This window comes from Poecilia reticulata, linkage group LG1 (genome assembly GCF_000633615.1).
Source record: "Poecilia reticulata strain Guanapo linkage group LG1, Guppy_female_1.0+MT, whole genome shotgun sequence".
NCBI classification, from domain to species: domain Eukaryota; kingdom Metazoa; phylum Chordata; class Actinopteri; order Cyprinodontiformes; family Poeciliidae; genus Poecilia; species Poecilia reticulata.
The window spans coordinates 29,010,810-29,025,217 of NC_024331.1; the positions used below are offsets into that span (position 1 = coordinate 29,010,810).

General features: G+C 36.9%; 2 protein-coding genes across 3 annotated transcripts in view; both read left to right on the forward strand.

Annotated features, from left to right (window-relative positions):
• slc22a7a (solute carrier family 22 member 7a) lies at positions 1 to 12,277 on the forward strand. 2 transcript variants are annotated; one of them, XM_008419594.2, is made up of 11 exons: positions 1 to 89; positions 3,141 to 3,354; positions 4,638 to 4,741; positions 8,246 to 8,400; positions 8,633 to 8,801; positions 8,885 to 9,008; positions 9,763 to 9,872; positions 10,289 to 10,503; positions 10,608 to 10,716; positions 11,274 to 11,480; positions 12,164 to 12,277. In XM_008419594.2, exons 2-11 carry the CDS (start codon positions 3,286 to 3,288, stop codon positions 12,261 to 12,263), a joined length of 1,362 nt encoding a protein of 453 aa, XP_008417816.1. In that variant the 5' UTR covers positions 1 to 89; positions 3,141 to 3,285; the 3' UTR covers positions 12,264 to 12,277. The 2 variants fall into 2 exon arrangements, with proteins under 2 accessions (XP_008417816.1, XP_008417810.1); XM_008419588.2 differs by lacking the exon at positions 1 to 89 and having other exon boundaries at positions 2,446 to 3,354.
• Positions 12,278 to 12,470: 193 nt separating this feature from the next.
• The window catches only part of ero1b (endoplasmic reticulum oxidoreductase 1 beta), a 15,998-nt gene continuing 14,060 nt past the window's right edge, over positions 12,471 to 14,408 (forward strand). The window contains exons 1-2 of the mRNA XM_008419607.1: positions 12,471 to 12,582; positions 12,659 to 12,951. Coding sequence (XP_008417829.1) covers positions 12,787 to 12,951 — 165 coding nt within the window. The 5' untranslated portion in view covers positions 12,471 to 12,582; positions 12,659 to 12,786. The remainder of the gene's footprint in view (positions 12,583 to 12,658; positions 12,952 to 14,408) is intronic.

Sequence of the window (14,408 nt, forward strand, 5' to 3'; positions counted from 1 at the left end):
TGAGAGCAGAGACCTATGTAAACATTTCATTCGTGCCTTCTCTCCTTTCTTTCTCTGCTTATTTCTCTTTTTTTCTCCGTTTCTTTTCGGTAAGTTAACTTTATTAAAAACACACATCAGTATGACGGCCTTTTGGGGGCAGTGTAGGTAGAAAAAAGGAGGAGTACATTTTTGCTAAAAAAAAAAAAAAAAGACAAGAAAAAAAAACGTGGAATTTTCTGTTTGAAAAGTCGAAAATTGGCTAGGAAGAACGTGGAAATTTTTTAATTAATCTGAAAAAAAAAGTCCATTGCAAAAAAGTAAAAAGAAAGTCCAGTGTCACAATTTCAAAAGAAAAGCTACAATGCCATATGTAGCTTTTGAATAAACTGAGCTTAATCCAGGATGTCTCAAAGTTAGATCATTTCTTGACTCTTTTTTAAACCTCCATGAGATTCTGAAATGTTTGATTCAGATTAATTCAAAAAGCTTGATTTATTTATCCCATTGGGAAGTTAAATGCCATACCTCAATCTAGTATTTTCAAAGCACTGTTGTGATTGGCGGTGCTATGGGTAGAATTCATCTTTCTGTGAATCTGAGGAAACGTCTGAATAAAACACATGACATAAGGTATTCACCCTCATTCTGAGGACATTCACATGCCAGTGCTCATTTCCAGTAAAATGGAGTAATTGATCAGATGCAGTGTGTTTTGAAGGAGAAAATGTTTGGATGTATTTATATCAGTGCCACACATCTAAGAATTTCTCCCCTGCAGTGCGTCAGGATTTACCTATTTTAGTCTCAATATGCTGCTACTGCATGCCTTCCACCTTCTTGAGATGTTACATTGCTGCTGCTGTTTTCTTTAGGTCTATGAGCTTCAAAATAATGGCAATTATAAATCCCTACAGGTCTTTAATTTTTCAAATAGATCTGCTTATTTTATTTTATTTAATTTGATTTCATACATTAGCATTTTTCATATTGTAAGGCCTATTTTCCCAACAAATACTACTTTATGATGAAAATGCAAATTGAGTTTAGGTTAGGTTTTAGGCTAGGCATATCCTGGTCAGAGTTAGGCTATAGAAATGAATGGACAATGAACAAAAGTCACAGGGGCGACCCAAGCCTTTTTGGGGCCTTTGTCAAGATTTTCATTTTGCCCCCGCATACCAACATTTCAATAGCAGCTTCTTTATCATGCCTAAGCTACTCTATGTGTAACATTTATACTATCATTAGCATCATTTGTAATTAGGTTACATTATACCAATATTATTTTGGTTATTGATTTGAACTTTATAGGATTAGAAAACTAAAAAAAATAGCATTTGGATTTTGAGGTGCAGAATGGTATTGAAGAGCACCATTTTATTTTATTTTAACTATTTACTAGGAACATCCTCTTACAATTACATTTAATGAAGGATCAGTACAATAGCGTATTAGGGCCATTGTACAATAAAAAATAATTGAATGGAGAAGTAAATGTCTGCTTAAATTTTGAAATTTATCTCAAAAATTTTCTAGAAAAAAAACATTTGATTTTTGTAACTCAGAAAATTTGATACATACTAAATTTACAGTAAATAAACTAACAAGTTTGACATCTTTCCCACCAGATGTAACAACATATCTATTATTTAGGTACCAACTATAAAACATAATTTAGAAATTGTATTTCCATGTGTAATAAGATTTAGTTTGTATTACTCAATGTTAATAAATAAATAAATAACATGTATATACTCTTGGGGCCCCCTAGTGGCACGGGGGCTCTATGCAGTCGCTGAACTAGCAATTCCTTGAGTAGTCAACACAAAGTCTTTGAAGATAGAAAAATTAATAATAGTTACAAAAACATGTGTATTATGCTTCAGACCTGATCAGCTGCACTTATAAAGATTGCTGTTGCTCAGTCTTTATCAGCTGTATGCTGTAAAATCTCACATTAAATAGGTATTTAATGTCACTCTTACATGACTACATACCCATTTAATGTGAGATGGTTTTATTATGAACATGGCGGGTTTCAACTTACTTGAACTGTTGGAAGGGGGTTATTTGAGTACCTTTGAAAATCACTGCACTTGTGACCAAGTCCTGAATAGCATTTGTCATGTGCTTCCGTTTACATTTACTTGACAAATTGAATTTCACGTTTCAGTCAATTTCCTTGTCAGCACGGGAACTCATGTGAATGTATAGGAAGAATGAAAGATCCGGATATCAAAACAGCTAGACTGATGAATACCACAATGAGTCTGTGTGGCAGTTAGTGGAACATGGGAACAAAACAATAAAGAATGTAAAGGTAAATAGTGAAAAACATGCAAAAGAATGCGTTTCACAGAACTCTGAGACAATGCCAAAAGATATAAAAGGAGAGTCCTATAAAATGCAGACATGTTTATGGCACTTAGTTTATTGCAAAGTATCAAAGTTGGCTGTATTAACCAAGTTTGTGCACAGAAACAAGAAATTTGACTTTAGTTCCTCTTATAATACCAGACACTGTACTGACATCCTAATCTGATGAAAGAGTTTCACTCTTACATGACTTATATTAAACCAATAGATTTGTATTTGATTCCTTGGAATGTCTTCTGCTAAACTGCTAAACTAATTCAAGAACCTTTGCAGATCTGCAGAAGTAGATTGTAGAGGTTGCTTTGGGGCAAAAACCAACCAAAAAAATGTTGAATAATTGGATTAAAATCAGATTTGGTAAATATTTCTAAATAAAAGTGTAAAAACTTTAAAATTATCCTTAGGATTTCTGTTAACAGTGAATCCTGCATGTATAAACTAACATAAATTAATACAATATGTTCATAATGAATAAGTGAGCATTTAATGCAGACAGAAACAGAGCAGACCTCACCTCCCTAAAAAGACCCTCCCTCTGACTGTCCCCCCCTCTGTAAATAAGGGATCATATAAGGCAGCGAGTAGATCAGCAGAGCAGCCTGATCCTTTTTTCTCCATCCTGTCAACATGAGGTTTGAAGAGATACTCGACGACATCGGTGGATTCTCCAGATTTCAGTTTTTCATATTGTCCATCCTGTGTCTGCCTCGTGCCATTCTTCCCCTCCACTTTCTCCTGCACAACTTCATCTCTTCCACCCCTCCTCACCACTGCTCCCTCAGGAAGCTGGGGAAAAGCAATGACAGCGCCTGGTCCCCCGACCCTGAGACTCTGGCCCTCTGGATCCCCCAGCACGACGACGGCGGCTCCCTCAGCTCCTGCAGGGTCTACAGCTCCCCACAAACCAGCAACCTCAGCCAGGAGAACATGACTGTGATTTGTCCCGATGGGTGGACCTACGACAAATCACAATTTAGCTCTACGACGGCCTCTGAGGTAAAATATGAATCAATTAAAACTTTAAAAATGCTTATTTCTTTCATAAAAGGTCAGCAGAAGAAATGTTTTAATGTTAACAGGAAAGGCTGGTAACTAATCAATGTGAAAGAATTGAACTTGAGTTGATTTGGTTAGTTGATGATTTAAATTAAATTATATAAAAATTGAGACACAGCTAACGCTAGAAGCAACAGATGAAGGATCTCCTTTGTATCCACACCAATCAGCTCCCCAAATTTATGAATTAAAATTCCATTTTATCTATTGATGAATTGGTGCTTCTGTTTCTCTGTTTTTAACATCGTCCATGGACTTTTATGTTGTTTTGGGTGTTTGAAATGCCTGGCTACAAAACAAATGTCCCCCTTTGGGGGACAATTAAAGATATGAACTGGACATGAACGTTCTATAAAGGAATTTTGCAGATTTCTACATATTCACTGTTTCATTTCAATGAATTATATCAACCAGAAGGATGTGACTTACATTTATTTTGTTAACTGATTTAAATGGGGACCAGAATCCCATTAAACATAAATAAAGTGTAGTAAAATGTTTTAAATCACAATATTTTTCACAATCACATATAAGATTTGAATTCTAGCACTATTGTCTTGCAGACCTGGGTTCAAATCCCTGTTTTCTGCGATAGGTGGATGGAAATGTAATTATTTCTGAGGAAATGTATCTCCATAATTCATGAAAATTCTTAATTAAGGCAAACAGTTAAATCAAAAGTCAAGATTTGTAAGAGTAATGGAAGTAGGAGTGGATGAAATGGCAATGCGAGTCATGAATTAGCATCTTTTACATGAGACAAACTTACAATAACAGAGTGTCTTTAGTATGCCGCTGTAATACGGACTGCTACAGGATCCTACACTCAGTCGGTACAATAACTCGTTGAAAAACTTTGAAAAATATAAATTAAAGCAAAAAAAATGTTATTTTTGGGATCAATAAAATATTTTCAAAAAAAAATTTAATTCCTGAAGAAGTGAAAAGGCAAGATGACCCAAATCTATTTTATGTTTTTTTATAGTTTTTTTTTTTTGCATCTGTATACTTGTTTTTGGTATCACTTTATTTTAACTCTGTTTAAATTCAGCAGTTTTATAACCTTTGACCTTTCCTCAGCTTCATTCAGACCAGGTGACTGTTTATGTCCCAGATCAACAAACAGAAGGGGCAATCAGACATCAAAATTAATTTGAAACCTAAAGAATTAAGAAACTGAAAGGTTGGGTGACACACTTTAAAACATTTCTGCTTCCTTACAGTGGGATCTGGTGTGTAACGACAAGCAACTGAATCAAGCACTTGTCACCTACTTCTTTCTTGGAGTGATGTTTGGAGCCATTGTCTTTGGACAGCTTTCAGACAAGTAAGTTAATCCAAAACACTTAGTTACGCACATCATTACAGTTTCAGTACAGTCTTCAGACTTTAAATATTTGCAACACTCAGCTAAAACTAACAAAATTAAGGTTCTACATAATTTTTTTCTCATGTTTCTTCATTTGAACTCAGAACCGTTTTGCTGCAAGATAACAATTACTGTTAAATGTATTTTATTCCCGACTCATTAGTTTTTTCACACTTTAAATCATTTCCCAAAACTACTCCAGGTGTCAGCAAAAGAGCTAATAACCATATTTATTTCAAATGTAATTCTCAATTATTTGTGTTCTCTTTTTTGTTGTCCTTTTTCCTTCTTTTTGGATTTTGAAGTCCAGCAGAATGACATTTTAGGACATTTTTTAAACTTTGAGATCATTTTGATCAAAAGATTTGTATTTATTTTCATTTATATATCAATTATGCACAGGCGGCCTTTTGAGGCCAGACTTTCCCAAGGGGACAATAAAGTATTTTCTATTGTATGATATAATAAAAAAAGAGAGGAATCTAGAAATAAAAAACTAAGGCAAAAGCTCAAAAGGAAAGTGACAATACTATCCCACTGTTAGTGGAAAAATGAGGGATGAATCAGGTGCATTGCATACAGTCCACAGAAATCAGAGCACTCTAAGTAAACACGGTGTATGAAACATGATCTTATCAGTCATATTACAAAACTGAGGTTTTAGTGTAAAGAAGACTGTAGCAGAAAATTAATTAATTGGTGTATATGCGTGTGTTAAATCAAATATTTTTACTTGAAATGCCATCCAAGCAATAAAAAATTGCAATTCCACACAGCTGTCATGTGTTTTGTGTAGCGGCTTTTGTTCAAGACATGTCAGCTGCCTCTTTGCTAATCAAACAGCATTATGAGTGTATGGGTGAACATTAGGGGTTGAACGACTACATATTTTTTAAGGTCGACTATATCATAATAGTAGAGACGACGTCGACTAGTCGCGGTGACGTCATCGCGACGTAGGCGCAAAATGCTTCACAACTAGGAGGCTTTATCAGCTATTTTCACGGCTAATATTGACACCCCCTCCCCTTCTCCCGCTTTTACTAAGTCTTTTATGCAGAATTAAAAGACCAATAAACAGATCATTCTTCGTGAGAAAAGTTTGTTGCATAAAGTCGGGTCTGACTTCTTTTTTTTTTTTTTTCCAAACACCGGCTGGTATTGATGATCTCTGGATAGTTACTCGTATAGGAGTCAAATTATCACACTGACCACAAAGCGCTTTTGGAACATCACAAACCAAACGTATTATGAACGGATCCCGTTTGGTTACAGTTGAATTCAACGAAACCACCTGCTGCTTTTCCGCTCTGCTGGCTCAGCAGCGGCTCTCTGAACCGACATGATGCAGACGGCGGCAGAGATCGCCTCTGTCAGATCCTCAGGATGAAATTTGGACTTAGTTTCAAGATGTTGTCAAACCATATTTTTATAAGAGCGTAAAGCTGCCAGGTTAGAAGCTTCAATACGCAGGGTGACGTTGATCAGTTGGGAGTAGTTGAGGGATAAAAAACCCCGACATCATTCCGGTAGTCGTTTTTTCTTTCTTTTTTTAAGGATTTTTTCGGCACTAGTTTATTTGACAGCAATCTGACTGTAAGGGGGCAGAGAGAGCGTAAAGAAGCCTGGGCCCAGCGAATGGAGGACGGGAGTCGGACTCCAGACTACCGCGGGCTAAAGTCTCTATATGCGGGGCGCCGCGCTAACCATCTCGCCGCGCTACGCCCCTATTGCGGGAGCCTATGCTGTAATTTACAGTTTCTCTTTGTTAAATTATTTACATTTTTATACAATTTGAGCTTTCTGACGAACTCACCTAGTCCATCTTCTTTCATTTCCTTGGACAAATCTGTTTTGTCACGTGATTGCGACTAGTCTACTGGCCCAGAAAAAAGTAATTGCAGAGAAAAGAATTGACTAGTCGATAGTCGACTAATTGGTGCAACCCCTACTGCACACGTGGCTGTGCCTTAAGAATCAAACAACTAAATGTCAGTTACCTAATACCAGTGATTACAAAACTGGATCCACATGACCAGAAATACACTAACTGTTTTATTTCTGTCTATTTTGGACATGCTGAGTTTACTTGTAATGTGGTTGAGGTGTAGAAAAAGAAGCTTTCGATGTGCACATCTATCTATCTATCTATCTATCTATCTATCTATCTATCTATCTATCTATCTATCTATCTATCTATCTATCTATCTATCTATCTATCTATCTATCTATCTATCTATCACAATTACAGTTTTTTTCAGTAAATTGCCTGTTTTTCACTCTGTATTCTCCAATTAACGATTAATCGATTACTAATTCAGTTCATGATTATATCAATAATTGATTAATCACGATTAATCTATTTCAGCCCTAATCCAACTTAATTGGAATACATTAAATTATTTATATATATATATATATATATATGAGTATTTTGATAAGTTGTTTTGCAGGTTTTGCATGACACATAAGAAGTCCATAGTGAAAAGATAAAACAAACAAAATAAGAAATCGAAAAAAAATACTATATAAAAATATAACTGACTCCTCGATTCAAAGTTGTTCACAACCAAAATTTAATGTTCTGTCTTCACTTAGCTGCAGTATGTTATCACACAATGATCCAGCAGAACAAAGCCATGATTTTAAGTAAAGAGTTGCATTTATGTGTGGAGATGCTGGTCAATGGTTCAGTCAACAGTACAGTGGAAATACTATTAGCTGTTGGTCATTTCTAATTAGTTGTACTGGTTTTTTTTTTTATCAGAAACTTGTGTTAGTTTGTCTACAACTACAGAAACCTCTGGTGCATGACCAACAGATGCATGTGAAGACCTCTGTGAGCTTGTGAAAGTCTCATTAAACAAAGAATCCTGTTATTGATATTACTCCTGTACAGCAGTAATGGGTACAGTGGTTTTGGTGTCTTCTTTATGATGACCACCCCCTAACATCAAACTGTTGCAAAGTAGCTGATGTTGCTTTAGGATGAGTTTGCAGCAATGGTTGTATCTTGAAACTTGCAGCATCTTGTTGCAAACAAGAAAGTACCAGTTTATTGAGAAACACGTTCTGTTCTGTCTGTTTTTATAGACAATTTCACTGTCTATAAATTTCACTGTCATGCTTTTGATGCGCGTTGCTGAGGAGAAACGTTAAGCTGCAGGTCTAATTTATTATGTTGAGAAACAATATTCTTGAATAGTTTTAATCTGATTTTAAAGCACAAGGTAGCACTGAAACTTACTCTTTTATAGCATATTGTCTTCTGTTTTTATTTACTTTCCTGTACTTTCATGTCATTCTACTTTGACCACTTTGGATAATGTTGCAGTTATTACTTAAATCCACTACATAAATGAACCTGAATCTCTGTTGAATAAGGTTTGAAAAAAGAATACAATTCAAACTTGTTGCTACTCCTGATAATAACTTGTGTTTTATGTTCTGTGTGTGTTGCAGGCTTGGTCGAAAGTCCCTGCTTGTGGTGGCTTTAATTGCCTCCACCTTGTTTGGAGCTACCGCTGCCTTGTCTACATCCTACATCATGTTTGCTATTTCCAGAGCGCTCTCCGGCTTATCCCTCAGTGGGCTGTCGATTATCGTAATAGTCCTTGGTAACAACGCCATTTCACATCAAATAAATATACAGGCTTTAAATACAAACTCTAAATGTTGTTTTACTTACACAAGCTAATTTGTGTAAGTAAATAGCATTAACAGTTTTATTCAAATAATTAAAATAATTTTTTTAAATCATTTATTTGGTCATGTTTTATGGGTATTAAGATAATTATAGAGTTTCTGAGTCCTAAATTGAATTTGTCCATTATTTATCTACATGCTAAGGTATTGAGTGGACAGATATAAAGCACCGCACCTTTACGGGAACCATTATGAGTTTGTCGTGGAGCGCTGGAAACATTCTTCTGGCTCTACTTGCCTATTTCATACGAGACTGGAGGCATCTAACGCTGGCAGTGACTGTTCCCTGCGCTGTTACCATCATCTGTTGTTGGTGCGATATTTTGTTCTTCTCCTTAGCAGTTGTAGTTTTGGTTTCAATAAGAATTAGAGGCAGTATTCTCCTTTTTCCTTCAGGTGGCTGCCCGAGTCCGCTCGCTGGTTGTTGGCTAACGGCAGGACAGAGGAAGCAAAAAAGTATTTGGTTCGATGTGCTAAAATGAACGGGACCGATCAACGCACAACCAAACTGGACACTGAGGTAAAGATCTACTTTTCTTGCTTTATGTCATAATGTTATTCCCTCATCAAAAACATAACTGGAGTGTTGATTTGATTCTTTCATGCATATTTGAGAAATCCTTGAATCTCCCATTACAACCACTCAGTGTGCCTAAATGTTGCTCTTACAAAGCAACCCTTCCTCACACTTTCCCCACACAGCTCCTTCAAACTAGCAGTAGCAGCAGTTAGCAAACTTCTGATGGAACTACGCATCTGCAGAGCTTATCACACCAACTATTTCTCAGTCTAACTTTCATAAGAACGGTTGTAAACATACAATGACGAGCATTATTTTCATAACGTGCTGAAGGCGAAGTATCAGAGAGATTAGGGGCTTCTTAAAGAGACAGAAGCTCAATTTCAAGGTGTCAAATTACGAAATCAAGTCATGTTTGATATATGTAGCATTTATATAAAAACTGAAAGTAACAGTTACTTGATTGTGCTATAAAATGGCATTATGTGCCTGGAGAACACATACTTCCCTTTTAAAAGCATATGTAGATCAGTTTTGAAAAAAAGAAATTAAGCAAATTAAGTGTAACAAATATATGAAGCAGATATTGATAGGTGTAAAAAACAATGAAATTAAATTATTAATCTGTGTATGTGTGTAAAGCTTGATTCAACTTGATATTCTCGTTTCAAAGTTAGCTAAACTTGAAATGTTCTACCTGAATAAATCAACTGATAATCAGACAAATCGATGATCAACTCTGTTGCTGTTTCAGGTTCTAAGGAAGGTAACCGTCACTGAAGTGGCAGAGAAGAACCACACTTATCTGGACCTGATCAGAACCCCTCAGCTAAGGAAGATCACTTTCCTCTCTGGGCTGTCCTGGTACTAAATCAACCTTTAAAACTACAACTACTACTACTACTACAACTAGTAGTACTGCTGCTGTCTGTGGTGCAGGTTTCTGTAAGGTTCTATCTTAACCAGGTTACTAAATTACTTATTTATTTTAGCATTACTGGAGCCTTGCACCAAAATGTTGCTCAAAATGTACATTTGTGTGTGCTGTGGTGGAGCAGGGGTTAAGCACAGTCCACAAATGGAGGCCTCAGTCCTCGACGTGGCTGTCGCTGGTTCGATTCCTGGCCTTGAGACCTTTGCCGCATGTCTTCCCCTTCTCTCATTACCCACTTTCCTGTCAACTAACTATCAAATAAAAGCCACTAGAGCCAATAAAAAACAACAACAAAAAAAATGTACATCTGAATGACAATAAAATCTGTCTTTATCTGTATTTTCAGGTTTGCTGTTTCCTTCCTCTACTATGGGATCAGTTTCAAGATCTCAGGATTCGGCGTCAGCATCTATCTCACTCAGTTCATCTATGGTGCTATTGAAATCCCAGCCAAAATCTTCACTTTTTTCATCCTGGATGTAATTGGCCGTCGGAATGGCCAGGCATGGTTTCTTATCATAACAGGAGCTCTGATTGGAATAAACACTGTCATACCTTTAGGTTAATTTATTTACTTATTTGTTCGTCTTTGACATATAGAAAAAAAAAATCTGGATAAATACCTGTGCATGGATATGTTCAGAAATGTGACTTTTTCCTTTTAGAGTACTCTGTGATTCGAACATGCATTGCTGTGGTGGCAAAAGGTTTCTCTGAGGCAGCATTTACCACAGCATTCCTCTACTCAACTGAACTCTATCCAACTGTACTCAGGTAAACTCCAGTCATCCTAAGCCTACAACCCAAACCTTTAGTGTACATAGTCACTATTAGCTGACTGCCATCTTTTAGGTATCCTTAACTGTTACTTTCCATAATTAACTGTCATGGCAGTTGCTACGTCAACAATAAAAATGCCACAAGCTTAGAACTAGCTCTCACCTCGTTCCTATCTAACCTAACAATATAAGTACATTACAACTATTACTCGATTAAAAATGTTGGTACTCTACCCACCTTTGTGTAATACTATGATAAAAATCTGTGTTTACTGACAAACTAGCAAAGTTAGCTTAGCTAATGTAGCTTTTATCTGCTAGATAAGACTGACATGTAGCCTACATGCATACTACCGTGCTTTATCAAGTCCAGAGGACTCTGAAGCACTTTACACTGTATTCAGTCATTCTTGGAATGATCCTGACAGGTCAAAGTTTAGTTCATATCTGTGTAAGGTCAAAAAAATACTGTGAGCTTTGTGGCAGTACAAATTAAGTGAGATTTAGTCAGAAAAGCAATTCACAACTCCTTTTTTTCTTTTTTGTGTGAAGGCAATGTGGTTTAGGCTACACCTCCTGTCTCTGTCGGTTGGGAGGTTCTTTAGCTCCAATGGTCATGCTACTGGAAGATGTTTGGCTTCTTCTGCCTCCTGTGATCTTCGCTGGCACTGGAATCATCAGTGGGGGCTTAGTTTTTCTCCTTCCAGAAACGCTAAACATCAATCTGCCAGAAAATATTCTCGACGTTGAGGAGGGAAGGTATGCATTTGTCCACAGCTGATTGAAATATGGCGTCAATCAACTGCGCTACATTCGTGCAGGCTTGTGATTTTCATTTGTGCCATTATAATAAAAAAAATGTTTCCAGAGGTCACTAAAGAATAACTTGTCCCCCAGCTCCAAGATTAACAAAATCAAGCATAATTGATATAATTAAATTTTACTATTATTATTTTTGCTGGTTTGGGGAGCTGAAATATTTATAGCTCAGTTGATTGACCCCAAATTTTGCTTGATTTTGTAAATGTCAGGTGGGTAGTTGACCTTTCAGACCTCTGGTGTATTTTGTTCCTTAACAAAGTATTTCCTTTCAAATTTTGATGTACTCTACAGAAAAATCTAAGAGTAGGAAGGTTTTCTGAGAATAATTTGGAGTTTAGTTTCTCAAAAAAATAAATAAAATCAAGCAAATAAAAATCCATAAATTGTTGAATCTCCTGGTGAACTCATGCCTTTTCCTTACAAATATTACATAATTTCAGTGTGAAATAAAGATTAAGACAAAAACATACTTTTTTTCCTTTTACATAGATTAATTATATTTTTGTGACCCATAAAAAAATTATGATTACAGAGCTGTGCAGGAGAATTTACCTTTATGCATCATATTAGCTTTTCTTATCATAAGTCTCACTTTGTCCTTGCTCTTATTTTCTTTACAGGCACATACAAAGCGATGCAGAGGGAGACAAAGATGAAGAGATTCAGCTGAAACAACTCAATTGCGAAGACAAAGCACCACAGCTTGCAGCTTGTTATTAAAATGTGATTTCTGTTGGCTGTGGATTTATTTAGTAAATTGATGCTTTTGTATTTTCATTGTAATGTTTAGGTTTTTTCGAACCAGATCATTGAGATCATTAGCTGAATAAAAGTTGCATTCTGTAGTTTTACTAAATTTATGTAGATATTTATTAGTATCCCGTCCCACACTCCATTCCAGTTGGTGGCGGTTGCGCACCAAAACGTTGCTTGGCAACCGTCAAAAAACAGGAAGAAGAAAACAGCAGCGTAGAAGAAGAAAAACGATGGAAACTGTTTTTCCGGAAGGAAGAGGCGTATTTGTGTGTTTTAATCGAAAGTAAGATGGATATTTGGTGGCCACAGACTTAGAAAGACATGTTTTGTTCTTTCAGCGTGTCTCTGTGTGTTTTTAGGCAGTGTGAGCGGACTCTTCAGTTTTAGCCACAGTTAGCCCGGTGGCTAACATCCTATAGATCGAACAGAGAGAGGCGGAAGTCTGTTTTTTTCTTTGTCCATCGTTGACAGCGCAGCTCCGTGAGGGATGTGGAGGATAACTGCACAAGCCTGCTGGGTTCTGCTGTCCATCTGCTTTCTGGGGAACTTAGTTTTTGGTTGGTTTCAACAGAACAGCGGGAGACCCCAAACGCAGCACAACGAGCAGCAGAGCAGCGAGTCGGACAGTGCGGATCAGAGCTGCCTCTGTCATGTAAGGACACCCTACAAACGGGTTTTTTTTAGCCGCTTTATTTGAAAATAGGTTTGTTTTTATACAGAATTGCGTGTTATTACGTTGCTACCTTCAGTTCTGTGTCTCCAAGCAGCATTTTGTATATCGAATATTGACGGTGCAGGTCAGGATCTCTGGTCTTCCGCCATCCTGCAACTTTTCGAAGTCCCAACTTCAGTTCTGCTTGATCGAAAGAAGCAGTTCTGAATCAGAACCTCTGATCCAGATGTGCTGCAGCAACTCTTCAGTACATGAGCCACCTCACTGCCACACAAAGCCTTGTTTCTGTCTCTAACAGCATTCGGGTTTTGTGTGGGTGTGAACGTAATGCTTTTTAATTTCAGCTCAAACAGGTCTCACTCCCACGGACAAGTCCAAATCGTGGTGTGTTCTCATTGGCTGCTTCCGTATCTTGCCCTGTGCCTGCTCATGGGAGTTGTAGTTTTTTACTCTGCTGTGTTTTAGTGCTATATAAAGGACACAGTTACCCCTAAAACTACAGTCAGAGCACTTCCGTTAGGCGGGGTTTGGTTGTTTTGGAGGTGGAACCGTATCAGGGGTTGAGCTGTTTGGTTAGTTATGACAGCTCTGCCTACAGAAACACTTCTGCTCTGCCCCAGCATATGGAGAGCAGTTTCACCACCAAAAGGGAAACTTTGTTAATATCAGAAGAAGGAAATGATGCTGAGAACAACTGGGTACTCTATAATGGTGCTGGCTTTCAGTGGACTGCTGCACTCAGAGGTCAGCTGTACTTTAATTTTTCATGCTTCTGTTGCGATAACAAGACAAACTGGTATTCCTGAGTGTCTGCTACACTTGTGCTAGTGCTATTTATATCTAGTTATACAAATGTTATTGTAAGCTGTCTTTAGATTGTTTTGTAAATTTGTTTCCTAATTCCTAAAAGATAAATTCAAGCATAAGTAGTTAATTCCAACATTTTGTTTTTATAAACAACAACAAAAAAAACAACAACTATAAAAGTTGTTTTTTCATAGAGTTTTATTTGGTTCTATTATCTGGCCGCTTAATAAACTTTTTATAGTTCTTCATTCGGGTCTAATAGAACCCCTTGTTGGTCACATATGTTAGCTTCTTGAGTAATTAATCAGTTTGATTCTGAAAATGAAACACTAACCTGACCGGTGAGTCGACAGAAATGACTGGAACGTACATTACTTTTAGAAACCTCAGTAAATAATTTCAACCTGTGGAAGTGTTTCCAGTAATGCACTAAGTAACCCTGACTGACTGATTTTCATCCAATGCAAATTCAGGCAGTAGAAGTTGCCAGAGACGCAGCCTGGCCAACGTAACGTCTGACCAGGAATTCAAAAGCTTTTCTTGTTTAAAGGTTATCGCATAAATTTAAAAGTTTTTGATGAGATTATCTCAATGTTTCTTCTCCACAGTGAATAACAAAACACTATATA

What these genes read in the sequence shown, in the direction of transcription:
- slc22a7a (XM_008419588.2), top strand. Translation starts at nt 2,986, where the DNA reads ATGAGGTTTGAAGAGATACTCGACGACATCGGTGGATTCTCCAGATTT. An exon ending in GTTACCATCATCTGTTGTTG is followed by an intron (nt 8,802 to 8,884) that starts GTGCGATATTTT and finishes TTTTTCCTTCAG; the next exon opens with GTGGCTGCCCGAGTCCGCTC. An exon ending in TTCCTCTCTGGGCTGTCCTG is followed by an intron (nt 9,873 to 10,288) that starts GTACTAAATCAA and finishes CTGTATTTTCAG; the next exon opens with GTTTGCTGTTTCCTTCCTCT.